The following is an 18,716-nucleotide window of genomic DNA, read 5'->3' as shown; positions in this document are numbered from 1 at the left end:
TGAAGATGTGGAAGGTTTCTACCCAAGTGTTTTCTTAATGAGCCTGTTAACAGAAGGCAGTTTAATGAGCCTGTGAATCCCTTTAGGTTCCACTTAAGCTAGGTCAATGGCTGCTTCATCGATGTTTTAGCTATCTGTAGAGTTGTGGATTTTGTTTGCTTGTTTGTTTACATGTAAACTGTCCAGTCAAGTAAAATGGGATTTGGTTCATCTTGGGCTACAGAATGGGTTGTAATTAGTGTAGCACATCCTGCTGGTTGGGGCCCACTGAGTGATCCATACGTCCTGATACAGCTGATCCTAAGCAGGCTATCTCATGGAGTATCTAAGAGCGTGTGTTAACACCCTGAAGTATTTGTGTTAAGTGCTTTAGTATTTGCTGACTCTGCTGTTTCTCAGAGTGTCTGGGGGCAAAGTGCTGGGCATCTCTGTGGAGAGCAGAGGCAAACTGTGGCCTCACAAGTCTGTGTGGGTCATGTCCAGGGTGTGTCTGCACCCCCTTTCCTGAGGAATGCCTGTCCCTATGCCACATGTCAATAGATAGGGATGTTTTTCTCATCTCTCTTACCTGGTGTTGATCCATAGCTCTAGTCCTTCACTGGAGGTTTGGCACTCAACCAGCTGAAAGCAATTCTTGCCTCTCCTAGTATATAATTTGTGGTTGACCGCCTGTCTCCCAGTAAATCAGTGTCTCTCTATTGATCCAGCTACAAGGTGTGGCTAGGTGACAGCTCCTCTCCTTCCATCCCACAGAGCCATTGGCAGCAGAAGTACCAGCAAAAAAGAGGGGTTTTCTGAAAGTGGGGTTGATGGGGGATATCTGAGCTTGGAACTGGGCTCGTTGCCCCCTAGTTGGGAAAAGCTCACGTTTCTGGTGTTTTCCTTGTCTAAAGGGGTGAAGCAGGGCTGGAAAAACAGGGAAGAAACAGCACCAGAAACAGTAGGAAGAAGGGGAAGAATTTTTAAAATAATTGTTTCTACTGTGATGGGCTTATTCAGTCCCAAGGGACCTTGAGGGTATCAAGGTCTGCCTGGAAATGGGAATGGCACGGCCTGAAGCTGTGCGGGGGATGTGTTACAGTGTACTTTTATTCTGAGCTCCTTTCTTTCACAAACTTCAGTGTCTGAACACCAAATGCCTGTTGAATGAGAGCTGATAAAACTGGCATGTGTAGAAACTGATGCAGTCCTATCTGGAGCAGCCAAAATTCAGTATCAGATACTTACTTCATTCATTATGTACAGCTTTTTGATGCAGGGAACCCAACTGGTTTTAGAAGAAGTCAGATTTGGTTATGACTCTGCCTGGTACTGCAGTATTCACCTCACCACAGCACCTTCTGCACACTTACAGGCAGACTACTTGAAGGTGGCAGATCTGGGTCTTCTCATCCTGTGCCTCTCACAGTAAGTGATAAGGCTACATTGATCTGTATTCCCTGCAATCTCTGAGCTGAACAGTTTGGCATCTGAAAATGGGCAATTGTTACTGTATTACTTTTCAACTCAAAATTCATGTGCTGTAGCTTGCATCATCAGAGGGGGTTTTTGTTAAGTGTTTTTCAGATGCCCTGATAATAAGTGAAGCCTTTTGGCTTTCTAGGGAGCTCTGACATATGGGCTTACAAATTAACTTGTTTAAGAAGAGCAGGCCCTTGAAGTTCAAGTGCCACAATTTTCCTCAATCTCCCATTTTCCTTTTTTTTTGGCAAGACTAGTTTTTGTTCGGCATGCCACAAAACTGCAGATGCTGAGCATTCCTGTGATAGCTGCAGTGTGAATATTTTGCTTTGTTCATGTTTTGAGTGCTCCCTGTGAATTAGGCTGTCCTTTGTTTTCCCTTGGCAGTTAATATGCTAGAGCTCTTGTTAGCCTATATGGAACTCCTTATTTTAATGAGACCAGCTTCTCTACTGGCTGTTCTGCTGTTTTTTTATTTATTTTTTTTTAATCAATGAAGCCTCTTATTGAGCTTCTCTTAGGACAATAGCTTTCTTATGCCAAAGGAAAACGTATTCCCCTGGACAAAGCTGTGGGAAGCATAACATGCTCATTAGTAATGCTTGGTATATACCCTTCCCTTCCCTTGTTCATTCATAGAAGGAAAAATGACATCAAGGAGAGGATGTCTCTTTTTTTTTTTTTTTTTTTTTCCCCTTCCCTAGAAATAAAAGGAAGGGAAAAGATATCACTGGAGTGTCTCTGATAAGGTCTGAGAAGTGCTAGCAGTCCTGGTACAAGGAAGTGTCTTCACCTGAAACCAAACTGGTTGCTCATTTGCCAGTCGTAGAGGTAAGTTGTTTGAAATGCCTGGTATGTGTGGTCCCATGTAGTCTGTGAGGTTTAAGGCAGTGGGAAGGAGCAAGGAGGAGAAAATGACACCATTCTGCTTTCTTATGTAGGATGAAAGGTGAGAATTTTTACAAGATTTGTGTTTTCTGTGATGAGCTTTTCAGTCTTTTGTCATAGGAAGGCCACGTTGTGCAGGAGAGAAGATGATGCCATATACATACAAATCCTAAATATCTGGGACAGGAGAGGAAAAATACTTAATTTTAAATGAAAACAGATGAGTTAAAAATGTCTGATAATGTCTGCAATCTGGTTTTCAGCTGAATCAGTAAGATGAAATTTTATTGCAGCTATTGAGTAGCAGAGCAAGTGAGTAGTTTTTAACAGGTTTCAAGACGCAGATAGGAAATTTTTGACATTGTAAAATACCCCTGGAAACTGATTATGGAGAAATAGCCTCTGTACACATGCATGCAGCTAACCTGGCAATGCTGCACAACTTTAGACCTGGAGCCTCCTGGGAAAGACTTAGTAATCTTTAGCCCAATGTAGAGCTTGTGCTGGATTTTCCCATGGTTGAAAATATTGCTGGAAAATACAGTGTGGGTTTCAGGAGAGAAAGAGACTGGATTGTATCTAAAGTTCCCTTAATGTTCCTTTTGCCAGGGATTTGTACTGATAACTATGTTGCTGCAATAGTTTGCAGCATTCTGTTGAAAGCTTAGTGCATGCATGCTGCCTGCAAAGTCAGAATTGCAACAGAGACTTACAAAAACATTGATTTCTGTCATGTGTCTATGCTAGAACTTGATGATCTTTAAGATCCCTTCCAATGCACACCGTTCTAAGATTCTGTAAGAGGAAATCTTACTTGTCAAAATAATTTCTTTGTTTTAAGGTTTTCATGATATTCCAAGTATTTAATGTAAACTCAGGATACATATATCTGTCTGCACACATGTATGAGATGCACTTGTGATAACTTGGAAGGAAAAGTCAGAGCCAACAGTGTTTAATCCAAGAATCGTTTGAAGTATGTGCGTTACTCTTTGACAAAATAAATGTCATACAGCTCCTAAAAGTCTTGCCAACTTTAGAGCACTGTTTATGCATACAAAGTCAGTTGCTACTTTTGCTGTAATAACTGCACTTTTATCTGAGGGCAGAGAACTGAATTTGACTGAGTACTGGATCAAAACTTTAGCTACTAAGATATTTCCCTCTTTCCCCTTCCCTTCCTATTAGACACATTCTTATTTTTCCAAAACAGCACTGATGGGTTTTTCCTCAGGATTTTCATGAAAGCAGGACAGACTGTAATAAAAATCTCTTATTTTTCCTCAGGAGGAGAAACTAATGTAAAGCAGGTGACCATGCAGAATGCAGTTCAGGTAAATGCCTTTTGAAGTTTTTAAATCTTGTATACATGTATAATACTTTTTCTTTTTAATACAAAAGTTTACCCTGAAGCAGATAAAATATTAGATTCCCCAGTTACCTCTGATTAAAAAAAAAAGTAGTTGTTTTCCCCTTTTACAAGGAGCAATGTGACAAGGATAACCCACTGTTATTATCAGATAGATGACCCATTCACTTCTTAGTGCTGTTACTTAAGGTTTTGAAGTCAAAGCCTGAGATTATTGAAAAATTTCCATCATGATTAAAAAGTGCCTTTTTAGTAACCTTTTATTCTAATTAATCACCTAAGTATAAATAAATGAATGCATTTTACATACACACTGAACTGAAGGCAAATAGTTAAGAATACCGGAAAGATTCTGGTATTATTCAGTTAAAAATTATTCAGAAAAAATTCTGGAAATTTTTCTTCAAAAATTTCAGTGGGATCCTTTTCTTGAAGTGTAAGTTACCTTTCATTTACAAGATATACAGTTCTGAAGAGAATTGCTAAGTATTTGTGTTCAAGAAATGTGTTACGTCCTTGCATGGAAACATTTCCTCTTTTAATGCTATAATTTTTAATGATTTGAGCACAAAATGCCTCTGAAACATTTGATTGAGAAATCAGTAGTAAATTATGTGATAATTTGCAGATTTCATGACTTAAAATGTTCTGAGTTTAAAAAACCCGAAGCATTTAATGCCTGTTGTCTTTATTCTGTATTCAGGCAAATATGTAATTTTGAATCCAAGGCAGTCAAGAGAAGGAATGCAGAGTGTATTGATGCAGGAGTTACTAACAAGAGCAGAACCATTTGAATGCTCTGTAGGTTTGCTATATCTGTTGAAAGGGAAGTGAACACTCTTTGAATAGTAGTTCTTCAGTCTAATTCAAAGCACAAGTTTTTGTTATCTGACTGCAAATATTGGAGCCTCCTGTCCTCAGCTTACTGGACTCCTCTGCAGGTGTGGTTTGGAGACGAGCTTCCCCTGAGTCCCCGAAGTCCCCTGACTCCGAGGCACGGGCCGGGTCTGGCAGACGTGTGCCTCTATGACCAATGGATATCTGTGAGGCACGAGGCCACTTTGGTGCCCATGCAGGAAGATCTCTCCATCTGGCTGTCTGGCTTGCTGGGTGAGCTTAAAAATAAATCACTCTCTCATGAATTTCAAAGCACTTCCAATGTTCTAGTCAGCACTGACGTGTAATGTCTATAGTACTGTTAAGAGCTGGTGTATTTGAGCTTGAATGGCTGGGAGAATTGCATTAAAATATATGCTTTGATTTCAGTTTTATTAGCTGCCACCTCTTAAGGGTTGCACAATTAATAATTCTAATTTATATTTATGAATCTTGTTAGTCTAATTGAAATCTAATTAATCTAATATTTTATTTTATTTTACTTGTATATTTCTTCTGTTTTTCAGTCTTTAACACTGGAATGCTGTTTGATTTGCCTCTAAGTTCATATGAAACTTCTTTACCTTCATGGAGTAACTTTATTATTGACCTTCTTTTTCTTAAAGGAATGGAAGTCAAAGCAGAGCAACTGCTAGAAGAACTTGATAATGGGGTACTGCTTTGCCAATTGATTGATGTTCTTCAAAACACAGTTGAAAAATGTTGTAGCACAAATAACTTAAGGGTGAGTTTTATAATGATTTTTTTAAAATACAAAGTCCTAAATCTCAAGTAGTAGTTACAGGAAAAGCAGGTGAGTGAGGCTTCCCAAAGAAGTTTTTTGTACGCTGTGTGTCCAGAGACTGATTAACAACAAAGTGGCTTTATAGATGGATAAACTCATCCAATAAATTGCTTTCTTTGTTAATCACATCCTAAGGTCTTTACTAGGTTTTTGGTTTGTTTTCAGTAAAAATCTTGTCAGAGGAGGATCTAGTCCAAGTCTGGAGTTTGTTCCCCTGACGCCAGTGTGGGTTGTTCCTAAGATATCCACTGGCATTGGTGCTATGTTTTATGCCAGAAAGTGATGGCTGAACTCAGGTGTATAGGTCAGCCATAAAAGTATCCAGACCTGCAGATAGGCTTCAGTGTTTCCATTGAGAGGCAATGCTTAGTTGAAATGTGAATCTCAAGCAAGTCTCTGTTACTTTGGAGTACAAAGGCTGCAGAACTAAGGACTGTTCACTCAGTGACTATTCACAATGATAAAGTAGAATGCCTTCTATATTAGTGTAGCTTTTTTCGTGGAATGCACAGTGAGGTGAACATAAAATAGTTACAACTGTTTCTGTACTCTGAATTTAGGGTGTATTTTCCTTTGAAAATATGCTTTGAAATCTGTTGGCATTATTGATGTGTACAATGTACTTTTTGTTTTCTTCCCTTGCCAGAATTTTCCTATGAGAAAAGTTCCATGCAAGAAGGATGCTCCATCAGGATCTTTTTTTGCCAGAGATAATACAGCCAACTTTCTTAACTGGTGTAGAGCCATTGGAGTTGATGAGACATACCTCTTTGAATCTGAAGGCTTAGGTAGCTCTCTCTTTTTGTTAAATTTGCTTTGATCTCTGTGTGAATCACTACCTGGTCAGGGAGATGCCTTGTTACCGACTTTTGAACTTTTTCTCTTGACTCTGCATGTGTCGTGCAAGCTCTTATTTATTTTAAGGCAGTGTCCAAGTACAAGCTTTGAAAAATCAGTTCAGTGACTAATATAACTTGCATGATGCTTTTGCAAACTTCTGAAAGTTACTGTGTGGGATGAAGTGGGGACTGAGAGCTGTGCAACAAAATACTGTGTTTTTCTTCAGTAAAAGGAACCACTGAGAAACAGGAGAAAAGTGTGGTTTCACTTTCTGTGTGTGGGAAGACCACAGGGCCATAGAGTCAACTCACAATAAGATCCTTTATTTGGTATTACAGCTCATTTTTCTTGCAAAAATCCCTCAGAATAATACATCCAAGATGGTTAAATTTGGTAACAACATCAGGGCATTGTGTCTGAAGTGGCAACAGCCTGTTGGTAATTAACATTTACTTCAGGACACAACATTACTCTAAACCACTTGTATTTTCCCATTTATAAGATAGTTATAAAAATAAATATTACCAACTATGAGCATGCCTGCCCCAGTGCACAACCGGTGCTGTACAGCATCTTCTAGACTGGTACAATGGAATAAAATTTTTTTGACTGCTAGTTAAGAGGATTGTACTTTCATCACATAATAAATAAGGAAATGCTCTTCTACCCGCTATTATGTCAGTAAAAATTAATTGATACAAAACTTTCTGTGGCAAGCCAAATTCTGTTTTTTGTTGTTTGGCTTCTTTTTTTTTTTTTTAGTAAGAAAAATATCTGCCTGTCAGCAGACTAGCAAAAAACTGAGAACTATCTTTGTTTTCAGTAATTGTATGAAATTGTCATAATATTTACTGTATTTTGAAATCTTTGTTCCATTAATGCTATTAATTAGCATTAGTGTTAATTAAAGGCTATTTACATACTGGCTGGACTGCCCATGCATCTCGACTGGATAAGTCATCTTTTAAAATAGTTGAGAAAACTCCATCATTTACATATTTAATTTTGATTAACTAGTGAGTATATCTTTCTTCAGTGCCAGGAAATACAGAGTAGAACTGAGTTACAAGAATATTTTAATTTTTTTTTTTAGTTCCTTGTTTGAATTGTATTGCTTAAACATGTTAGTTCCTGTAAGTGGACAGGTAACTAGAACCTGTTTAGCTTCCCTGTGATAAGCAGACATGATTTCCTAGTGCTGTGGCTTTCACTCATTGCAAAGAAGTGTTTTGAAGTCTGTAACTCTTGACACAAGCTTGCTTTGTGGCATAAATATCTTCTGTGAGCCTTTTTGGCAGCTGAAATGAGCAGACTTGCAGCCTCCTAGATGAAACATTCTTTCCACTGATGTTTTTCATCAGTCTTTCAAGCCATTCTTCATGAATGAAACAGGGGAAGGATAAGTTGACAATTGTCTTTTTCCCATCAGGGACATATAGCAGCACCTCCTGAAAAGTGTAGATGATTGGGAAGGAAATAAATCAAGAAGCTCCCGAGACAGCAGAAATTAAGAGTAGGCATTGTGGGGTGCCCTTTGACAGCAAGCCAAAACAAATGTCCTGATCTTTGCTAGGGATTTATTTGGATTTCTTCCTTTTGGACTCAAGCAAATTAAAACACTTTTGTTACAGCTGGCAAATTCACACACACACATGCACATACACTAAAAAAGAGATTAATTGGCCTCTAAAAGTAGCTTCGAAATTATGGATTTGTCAACTTTCTGTTCTAGATTTACCCTTCATAATCGGATCTTTTAAAAAGCAGACTTAGAAACTGGAGTAGATGATGTAAACATCATCAGAAAATCTGACTTCATACTTGGACTATACTTTAGGAAACACTTTTAAAGCAAAGGCACTTCAAATATCAAATTGATATCAGAGGGATGTTGGGTTTCATTTGTAAAGACAGAGCTGGAACTTTTGAAGCAGTGATAAGAAAACATCTGTTGCTTACTGAACTGGTAACAGTCACCCAGATTGTTCTTTCCCAGCAGAGGTTTAAAACCACTCAGGCTGACTGGCTGTGTAGCCATCCACTTGTGAGCTGGGGCCCTTGCAGTGTATCTTCTTGTGGATAATAACCTCCAGAGTGCATGTACTTAGCTGTGTCTGTAGGCATGAGCATGAACAGATGTGTGTGTTTTCCTTTTTGTCATTTTTAAGTGCTCTTCTGTGATATTGCATTTGGGAGTAGGGAATGGGAAGTGTTCACGTCTCTTTCTTTCCTGTTCTCATCAAGAAATGAGATTATAAAACACATTTCTCTTAGGAGGAAGAGTGTTTTCAGGAGTGCCAGGATGGGTTTAAAGATTTTATGGAATAGAAAATTAGAGTTGTAAAGCATGTAGTGCATTGTCAATGATAATGTACCTTGCCTCTGGGTAGGATGATGGGAAATTTATAGTACTGGATACGTCATCTTCCCTTTTCTTGGCTGTACCTAATTGCATAGGCCTCCTGCAATAAATGTGAACTATAACTCCTCTTTGTTCTCTTCCCTTTTAGTGTTGCACAAGGATCCAAGACAAGTGTATCTTTGTCTGCTGGAAATTGGGCGCATTGTATCCGGGTAGGTGATCCACACCTGCTCCCAACAAGAAATTGAAGGACACATCCTACTAAGTAAAAGCCAAGACAAAGTTAGGACATTATTTGCAGCTGTCAAGTGATGTTAATTCTGTGCAAAAAGTAATGAGTAGCTTTTCTAGGACCATCGTACAATAAGAATGTTTTTTTCAAATATTTATTGGACTCTTTCCTTGGAGAGGTGCTGTACCATGCTGGTTTCTATAGCTGTGTTTAAGTTATACATTCACCCTATAGATAATGTGTACCTCTTGGAACAGCTCACTGGGCATTAAATACAATTCTAAGGGTTTCAATTTTTCAGCTTTTTGGAAGGTATCTCTTTATTATCTAAATGTAGACTTAATTTATGTCTAGTGCAGAGCTGGAAGCTTTAAGATAGTCTATCTAAATTGGATGTGACCTCAACTGTATAGTTTTGGCAGTATTTTTACTGTATCCTCTGGTAACACCAAGGCTACCTTAGGAAGGGCTTCTGCTAGAAACTCAGAGATGCTCCTTCTTTTAGATTATCAAGGCAATTACTCCTCTGATTGATTCAGATGTCCTTGTCTGTCAAGCCATTATAATTTTACAAGTTTGTTTTCATTTGTTTCTTTTTGTTTTCTTTAATAAATTAGTAATTAAACACTCTGCTTTGGTCTTTGAGGTATGGAGTTGAACCTCCTGTACTTGTAAAACTAGAGAAGGAAATTGAGCTAGAAGAAACCCTGCTGATGACCTCTGGGCCACCATCACCTCTTAGCACACCAAAGTCATGTTGTCACCATGGGGAGCTACACGAGGCAGTAAGTGCTACTTGCTTAGTGGGATATAGGCTTTAATTTAAACTCTTAGTTTTGAACTTGTATGATCTGTCTCAGTATGGACAGGCTGGTTTTCATCTAATATGTGTGAGCCTCTTCAAACAGAAGGCTATGCACTTCTTTTAATCAATTTTTTTTGTTTTGTTTTGAAAATATAACTAAAATGCTGTTCTATATGTTTTGGAGTGCATAGAACCTACATTGATTTCCTTTCCCCTCTTCCTTTTCCTTGCTTCTTTGAGTACAAGAAATGATCTCATTCAATTTTTCTGGTGTCCATGTTCTATGACTGCAATGAATGTTGCTCTTCAATTTGATCTTTCCATAAAACTTCATCAGGTGTTAAAGTAGGCTTTGATGAAAGTCTTTTGAAAGAAGATTTTAAAATCAAACCTCTGTAGCTTTACCAATTGGAAATGAATATGTATCCAGAAAAGGAAATGATTTGTACAGCTTGTAAACTGGTCCAGAGGAAATGATGAACAATTTTCCTATTCTGCTTAAAAATTCATTTATTTTAAAGGTCCTCTGTGTTGTTATGTAAAAATTCTGTTTCTGTGGGAATGTCAGCCACCAGATACACTTTCTCTGGAAACTCACTATTTCTCCTTCTTGGCAGTAGTCTCACCCTTCCAATTTGTTGCATTTCTTAGTGGCTCTTAGAGGCTGATCTTCTCTAACCCAGCATTTCTTTGGGGGCTCCTTTTCCCCTTTTTTCAGTTGTTTCCTTCTTGGATCTTCCATCTTAATAGAAGATTAACTCAATAGATGGTTAAACTTGTGCTTCTGTCAAAATACTAACAAATGCTTTCAATATAATAACTAGGTAAAACATATAGCAGAAGATCCTCCCTGCAGTTGTTCCCATCGATTTTCAATTGAATACTTGTCAGAGGGACGTTATAGGCTGGGAGATAAAATACTCTTCATACGAGTAAGTAGTTTTTAAGAATTCCAATTTATATTTATTTTGGGGAGAGCAATGCTTTTAAGTGAAATACCTCATTTTGATGGAGTTGTTTTAGAATTGCAGAATTATTTAGGTTGGGACAACTTGACATTCAATCCCTTATTCTAAATAGATGTAATTACTCCATTCTTTAGATCTTTGATCCACAAACATTGATTTTTACAACCACACTAAACTAAGATAATGTTTCTCTGTGATGCCTCTAAAATTTCAGTAATGACTTGCAACATAAATAAGGAAAATGCCATAGAATATCCTGAGAATATTGCTTGTTCAAAATCTAGATTCTTGGTGTTTATAATTTGAGGGGTTGTTGAGTACTCTTGTCAGCAATCATAAGAGTTTGTGTTGCAAGGACATAATTTAAATTCAACCCATGCCCAGAACTATGCTTACTAAACAAAGATTCTTACAGAATGGTTTAAAGGTCTTCTGTAAAGATCTTTCCATTATTTCCTAACACAGAATTACTACCTGTGCAGGAGAAGCTATCTAATAAAATACTTGGGAAGCAAAAACCTTGTTTATAACATAATTTCTATTTCGAAATGTTTCTCTGTAAGAAAGAAGTGCTATTTTTAGTCAATTTCAATAGGTGGCAATGTAAGATGAGGAAAAATAAAGCAAGATAAGAATTTCTCTTGTTCTTCTGCTCCTCTTTCCCATTCTCAGATGCTACATGGCAAGCATGTGATGGTACGTGTTGGTGGAGGCTGGGACACTCTTCAAGGTTTTCTGCTCAAATATGATCCATGCCGAGTGCTTCAGTTTGCAACTCTGGAACAAAAAATCCTGGCATTTCAGAAAGGGGTCACCAGTGACAGTGTCCCCAGCTTGTCAACTAGAAATCAGGAGCCTCCTCTTATGAATCCAATGTCAGCTGTCAATATGTTTCAAAAGCAGCCATCAAAACCTCCTGCTCCTGTTTTAGGTCTTGGAGCCAGTGCCAAGAAGGCTTTAGCTAAACGCCCTCAGTCCCCTGCCCTGGCATCACCCAGAGTGACCCCATCTTCCACTGCCAAGTCATCCACAGTCAGGTCCAAATTACAAGGGTCCTCAGCAGCAGGTGTGCAGTCTCCTTTCAAACCTGGCACCTCAAAGAAACTGGAGTCTCCTGCATGCAACTCACCAGCTTCTGCTCCTTCACAGCCTGGAAGCAAAAGTTCTTCGCGTGCAGGAGCAAGGACAGCTCCTGCTCCCTCTGAAATGTTGCGCAAACGTATTCGATCCCCCGATGCTACCAAGGGAAAATTTGCCCTGCCTCAGGGCTCCCCAGCATCAGCACATCGTGCCCCCTCACCCTCTAAAAAACAGCCATCTCTCTTGTCTGGGACAGCTGGAACAACCATTTCAAAGCAGAAGTGTGTCCCTGCTAAATGCAGACCTGTATCTGTCACTAAAACCAAGGTGAATTCAGCTGTTCCCAGGGCTGCTCGGCCGCCGGTTACAAATCTGCGCACTGTTGCCAAGTTTGCACATTCCCAGCAACTCCTTGCAAAAACTCCTGAAAACGATATTCAGATCTCAGGTGCTGGGTCTCAGCATCCTCTGAGAGCCCCACAAACAACTTCTCACCTGGCAAGAAACTTGAAAACTGCTTCTGAGCTAAAACTTTCCGCTTCTGCACCTTCCCTTGCTGTTAGCAAAGCATCAAAGTCACCACCTCCGTTGTTACCTACAAGCAAAAATGTGTCATCAGCTGGCAGCAAGCAGCCAAATGCCAGTAATCCCCCTCAGGTTGGAGCCTCTTTATCCAAACCTGCTGAACGCACACCTTTGTCTGTTGTACGGCTTCCTCAAACTTCAGCCAAAGCAGCAGTGACCAAAAAGCCAGCACAGCCTTCCACAAAAGGTCAGCATTCAACCAAAAACTTGCAAACAAACAAAAGCTTGGCCCCAGCAGCCAAGAAGCCACTTCCAAAGGAACAGACATGTAAGAAAGGAACACCTGGTGCATCAAAAGTTCCTCTTACCAAGAGCGGGCAAGATGATCACTATTTTGTTATGACAGGGACTAAAAAGCCCAGAAAGTAAACTAATTTGTTACTTTCTGTGGAAGTCCCTGTCTTGTTCAAAAAGGCATCTTGTGACTGCTACACTGAGGTCAAGGAAAAAAGCTAATAACACTACATTTAATATGAAATATTAGGTATAACATGCCTTTTGCTGCCTAACTTACTGTAAGAACTGTGTTTATTTTGCAGTTTAGAAACTTCTATTTGGATATGTTTAGAAGTGAGCTTACTTGCTGTGTGGCACTGTGGAACGGCATATATCCTCGATCTGCTGCAAAAAAGTGTGGGAGAGGAAAGGGGAATTAAAGCTGAAGCTTTTGCAGCAGAACTCTGGTGGTTCTGATACATCTGCATTGAGGTGTGTGGCAAGTAACAGAGCTGTGCACAAGCTGTAAAATGTCTAATACCTCAAACAAAAATGTGGGTTTGGTTCACTGGTATCCCTGAACCCAGTCTGGGTCACATGTTTTAGAAAGAGAAGAATTTTCTAGTCATATTTAGATTTGACAGAAGCTGTTATGAGTGTTCACTGTGTCCCCCCATATGCCTTAAAGTGGATTCAACTCACTTGGAAGTGGAGCTTGGTTTGGTTTAAATTGGACACCAATAATCATGGCCTTGATTGCTCACTTTCATTGTGCCTTAGCCTCTCAAATTCAGAAGAGAACTCTCCAATGAGCAATGCTAGCTTTAAAACCCTGGGCAGATAACCTTGCTTAGTCCATATTCAAATCTGACTAGCTTTCTTAGAAAGCTCTTGCTGCATGGAGGGATGTTTCTGAGTTCTAGGGAAGACACTTGCCCCTGAGCTGGAGCCCCACGTCAGCTCCTACTCCTGGGTTGGAGCCCCAAAACAGCTCCTGCTGCAACAACACTGAGCTGCAAGCACTGACCTGTTCTAACAGAGCTTTGCTGCTCTGCACGAGTGGCCTTTGCATGTAAGACTGAATTGCCAAATACTTTTCTCAGTGCTACGGGTTAATTTTTGTTGGCGCTCTAGTCTGCAGGGGCCTTTCTTGTTTTGTTTGTGGACACCTCTTTCCTGGCTCTCCTCTATCACTCTGGAGGTGAGAAATAGTTTCCCAAAGAGGAATATAGCCTGCATTTGCCTTTAAACATCTTAAAGTGCCAGAAAGCTATGCACTGTTTACACCGGGCTCCTGAAGTCTTTCAGTGAGTTAAACATCCGTGGTGCTCAACACCTTTACCCTTGGGGAGTGAGCTTCATGGTAGATTGAGAACTACTGTCTTTGGGAGTAGTGCTGTTTGGGTTATTTTGGGTTAATGAACACTTGTCCCTCCAGACTCTGAGGAGCTCTGAAGGTCTTTGAAGACACACTGGTGGTTTCCACAGACCATCACTTCTGCCCTCCTTTCCCAGTCTATTTATGGGCAGGAGTGGATATCACTGCCATAAAGGCTCCTGCATGGTGGAGCTGGGAAGTCTTTTTAAAAGGAGAACAGTTCCGTGTAATATATAGTTTCTGTTGTTAAGGGGTTTTATTTTAGTTGGTTTGTTGTTTTTTTTTTTCCTGGAACTAGAGTAAGCAAACATCATAAACTGAGTTCTTATGCAATGTGGCAGAATCATAGAGCTGCTTTTCTGAGCACCTTGTTAGCTTATTTTATTTATTTTATGATTCTATTTATGCGTATCTACTGTACAATACTGCTCACAACCTGCTGGGAGTAAGCAGTAGATGCCAGTATCCAAACTGTAGGAGGAAAAGAGATCTGTTTTGATAACACGGACACAAGTCCCACAGGGTCCCATACAAAGTTGTGTGTTTGGGGAAGGCCTTGGGCTTGCTTGTTTTAAATGTACGCTGGTCAAAGCCACTGCTTCAAGGTTAGGCAGAGCATTAACTATAGTGGTTTCCTGTCAGGTTTGATAAATCTGGCACATGGCTTCATGTGTTGAAAGCATTTTTCAGTAGATGACTTGCTTTTTATTTTTGGGCTTCCAAATGGTGAGTTACATGCGATATATCTCATGCAGATTAGCTGACTTCTTGGGGTTTTCTTTCTGTAATGGGTCTGAAAGAGATGGAGTTAACTTTCTTCATAGCATCCCCTATGGGGCTGTGTGTTAGATTAAAACCTAAGCCCACGTTGATAACATGTGCTGTTGTTTGGGCTGTTGCTGAACAACCCTTCCAGGGTCAAGTCTCTTTTTCCTGCTCTGACCCCCACAGCAGGAGGCAGGAGATTGAGAGTGACATGGCTGGGAACTGGCCAACCTGAACTGGCCAAATGGCTATTCCATATCATAAAGCATCACCTCAACAATAAAAAGAAGGAAGAGGTAGAGAAAGAAGGGCGTGCATGTTGTGTGGCTTCTAAGGTGGTTTTTTGCCAGCTGGCTGGGCATGGGAGTAGTGAAGGATTGCCTTTGCATCACTTGGTGGTTTACTTTTCATATCTTTTCTTCATTCATTAAACTCTTTATCCCAGCCAGTGAGTTTTGCTTTTGCTGCTCCACTCTCCTTATCTTGCAGGGGGTGGAGGAGAGATAAGGAGAGTGGGGAGGTGTGCACAGGTACTTGGCTTCTGAGTGGGGTCAACCCACAGTGCCTTTCAAACCATTTACAAAATTCTTAGCATCAATTTAAACACTGAGGGTCTTGGATCATGGTGTCAGGCAAATTCTGCCTTTCTGAACTACAGAGAAAATGAAACAAATGGCTTTGTCTTTGTCATATATAATATCATGTAATAAACTGAATTTTAAAGTTCAAAATTGAAATAAAAATGCATAAACTGTTACAGTTGAAACCTTAATAAGCTAATCTAAAGTTATACATGGGTAGACTTGTTTGGTTTTATTATAAAAATAATGTATTTGAGTGTGATCCAACTTCTGTGGAAATTGTTGTCGCCAGCTGCATAGTCATGTAACATGAGGTGAGCCAAGAATAAAGTGTAACAAAGTACCTCCTAATGGAAATGGATACTATTTTTACAATGATTGTTGCCAAATAGCAATCTAATCTTCAGTTTATATTACCTTTTATGAGGGAAAGATAATTTGGAGCGATAATCTGACTGAATTCTCCATGTGATATCCATGTCCTCTGTATGAGTACTTATTTAAAATAAACATACACTGCACCTTTTTATATGCACACGTGTTTCTTCTCCTGACATCTTTTTGCAGGGAGGGGAAAAAGAATGCATTTCAGAAGGCTCATGTTTTCCCTCTGCCACCACATAAATAGTAGATTCCATCTCTGGCATAAATAGCTGAGTCTAATCCATTGCTTTCTTTGGAGTTCAAGACATTTTTACTCTGACCCTGTTGTCAGTGTGACTAACTGGGGGAAGGGGCATCCTCATCTAGGAATGAGCCTAAGTAGTTTCAGATATACCAAATAGTTGTGTTTGCAGCTCTACTTGAAATATAAAGCATCTGTACCATATTTTCCCTGCTTATATCTTGTCAACAGAAGCTCTCTCTGTCTGTTTCCATTAATGACAGAAATTTAATTAGTTTTGTTGGGTGGAGAATTGGGTGTTCTCACTGGAACCACCTAATTAACTTTTTTCCCCTTTCCCTATTCTATTTTTTTTAAACTTTTTTAAAGCCTGCCTTTGCCTGCTGTTCCAAAGTGTCTTCAGTTCCTGGCAGTGTGGTGCTGGTGCCTAATCACGCAGACTGAGCCTTCCACTTCAGCTGTGTCTAGTAAGCACGTGCGAGTGGCATCTACTATAGGTGTTAGCTGCAGCTGTTTTTTTAAAGAGACGCTGTTACAGCTGGCCCATAAAATGCAAAGGCAGTCCAAGATTTTCTCAGGTAAGTATCCTAACCCTATTTTATATATCCTAATCATATCTATCTGTCTACCTGGTAAATTTCAGGGCAGTTTTCCTTCTAAAACTTGAAGCACCCATAACTTTGAACATCAAACTAGGCCGCTCCTTTTCTTTTTCCCTACAGTGAAAATGAAATCTGTTAGGTTAGTGAGTTCTATGGGGTCATCTGGTGTCTTTAATTTTCTAGAGACTAGTCTGACAATGTAAACCCCTTAACTTTTCTAGAAATGCGCAGACAAAACTTTTCTCTTTGATTCAAATAAAACCTTTAGCTAGCAAAATCCAGATTTGGCATGAAATAAGTAATGCAAGAGACATTTAATGCTATAAGACCCTTTCATTTCATGCACATACATTCTTGAAAACTTCCTTTTCATTATTTTTTAAAAAGCCAAAATTGAAGATACTTCCTTAATAAAAGTTTTGAAAAATTAAATTGTCTGAAATGTAGATAAGTTCAACACTTATACCTTTCCAACATTTTAATAAAAAATAAAGCATTAAAATATTTGACGGGTGAGATGTGCTCACAGTTCAGATCTAGCTAGCCAGCAATCCCCATTAACTGAGAAATGAACTTTCAGGTGTGTCACCTGGTGGGAGTGCCAGCAGTGGACAACTTTCTACTTGGGGAGGGGTACTGATGTCTAAAGCAAAGCTATTATGGCATTTTGTGTGAAGTATTTTGTTCCAGATGGAAGAAAACCCTTACAGGATGGGAGCAGCTGGCCATTTCTCCAAAGAATGTAGCTAGGCAGAAAGTATTGACAGATTTGTTGTGCTAAGAGTTTTTAGAAGGTAAGATTGCAGCACAGAACTTTGATGTAAAATTGGCCTTTAGTGCTGAGTCAGAAAGTACTGTGCAAAGCTGAGGTCCTATTAAACAAAGCCAAACTTGCCTGCTTCCTCAAGCACCCTGTTAGGATATTCACTCAGGAAAAAGGGATTATATTAGTGTTTGTCAAAATACTCAGACAGGGCACCTCATAAGAACCATGTTAAAGTCAGTTACATGCATTTTAACAGTGGAAGCATATACTTTACCTCCTGCATTTTAAAATAAAAGCAATTGTTGAAATTCAGGTTGAGAATCTTCTAATTTGCTGAACTTTTATTTAAGCACTATTATTATTTACTTTTCTGAAGCACTGCTGCTGTAACAAAAAGTGCCTTGTAGCAGAACCTATATTCCCAGAAGAACAGAAATAATTACTGTGATGTGTCATCCTGAAGAACAATATGCTGCTTCACAGCTTTTTTTCCTTTTTGCTGAATACACTGCTCTATAGACACCTGTGAAATAAAACTAAAATAAATTGCTTTTACTGTGTACACATTGCAGCATTGACCCTTGAAGTACCGTGATGTTATTTATTGCTGCATCCAAAGAAAAGAGCAGCAGAATGAGTTTATTTAAAAATCAAACTAAATATCTTTGTCTGGATCTATAGCCCTGGTATTAAGCTCCTGTATAATACATTAGATTTGGGAGGTTTTTCTGACTACCCAATTGTATAGTCTGGATTTTAAAACACTCTTGGCTGTAGTAGGATATTTTGCTAGGTCAAATTATTTACAAAAATATCCATGAAGAAGCATTTTTGCTGATGTACATAACAACGGCCATAAGAACGTCTGCTAGATTTAATTGTTTAATGAAAAATATTGATAAGTCTCTTTGTGATTTCCTTGTTAAAACCCCATGAGTTTCCCCAAGACTTGGGTCCTTAAGTCACTGTTCATTTACACTGGTGTGTAAAAGTGATGTATTAGGTCTGTGAAGTCAAATATTCACGGTTTAGAGAAAGCCGTAATTCAGATGGGTACGTGTGACTGTTTCACTAGCATACATGATGCACTTGGAGTACTGTGCTCAGCTCTGGGGCCTCAGCAAAAAAGGACATGGACCTGTTGGAGCCAGGCCAGAGAAGGGCCATGAAGGTGATCAGAGGGCTTGAGCACCTCACCTATGAAGACATGCTCAGAGAGCTGGGATTGTTCAGCTTGGAGGAGAGAAGGCTCTGGGCAGAGCTCATTGCAGCCTTTCAGTACATAAAGAGGGCCTTCAGGAAAGCTGAGGAGGGGCTTTTTATGGGGGCATGTATTGAGTGAGAGGATAAGGGGTAATGACATTAAAGAAGGTAGGTTTAGATTGGATGTTAGGAAGGAATTCTTCACTATGATGGTGGTGAGGCATGGGTTGCTCAGAGAAGTTGTGGTTGCCTCATCGGTGGAAGTGTTCAAGGCCAGGCTGGATGGAGCTTTGAGCTACTTGGTCTAAT

At 39.4% G+C, this 18,716-nt stretch overlaps 1 protein-coding gene across 1 annotated transcript; it reads left to right on the top strand.

Moving 5' to 3' along the window:
• The first annotated feature begins 3,662 nt into the window (after nt 1-3,662).
• Nucleotides 3,663-12,640, top strand: GAS2L3 (growth arrest specific 2 like 3). The gene is made up of 8 exons (XM_058023080.1): nt 3,663-3,683; nt 4,660-4,828; nt 5,221-5,339; nt 6,046-6,187; nt 8,750-8,813; nt 9,480-9,618; nt 10,463-10,570; nt 11,279-12,640. Exons 1-8 carry the CDS (start codon nt 3,666-3,668, stop codon nt 12,638-12,640), a joined length of 2,121 nt encoding a protein of 706 aa, XP_057879063.1. The 5' UTR covers nt 3,663-3,665.
• Nucleotides 12,641-18,716: the final 6,076 nt, after the last annotated feature.

This window comes from Melospiza georgiana, chromosome 4, assembly GCF_028018845.1.
Source record: "Melospiza georgiana isolate bMelGeo1 chromosome 4, bMelGeo1.pri, whole genome shotgun sequence".
In the NCBI taxonomy this organism is placed as follows: domain Eukaryota; kingdom Metazoa; phylum Chordata; class Aves; order Passeriformes; family Passerellidae; genus Melospiza; species Melospiza georgiana.
This window is presented reverse-complemented; position numbering and strand designations above follow the sequence as displayed.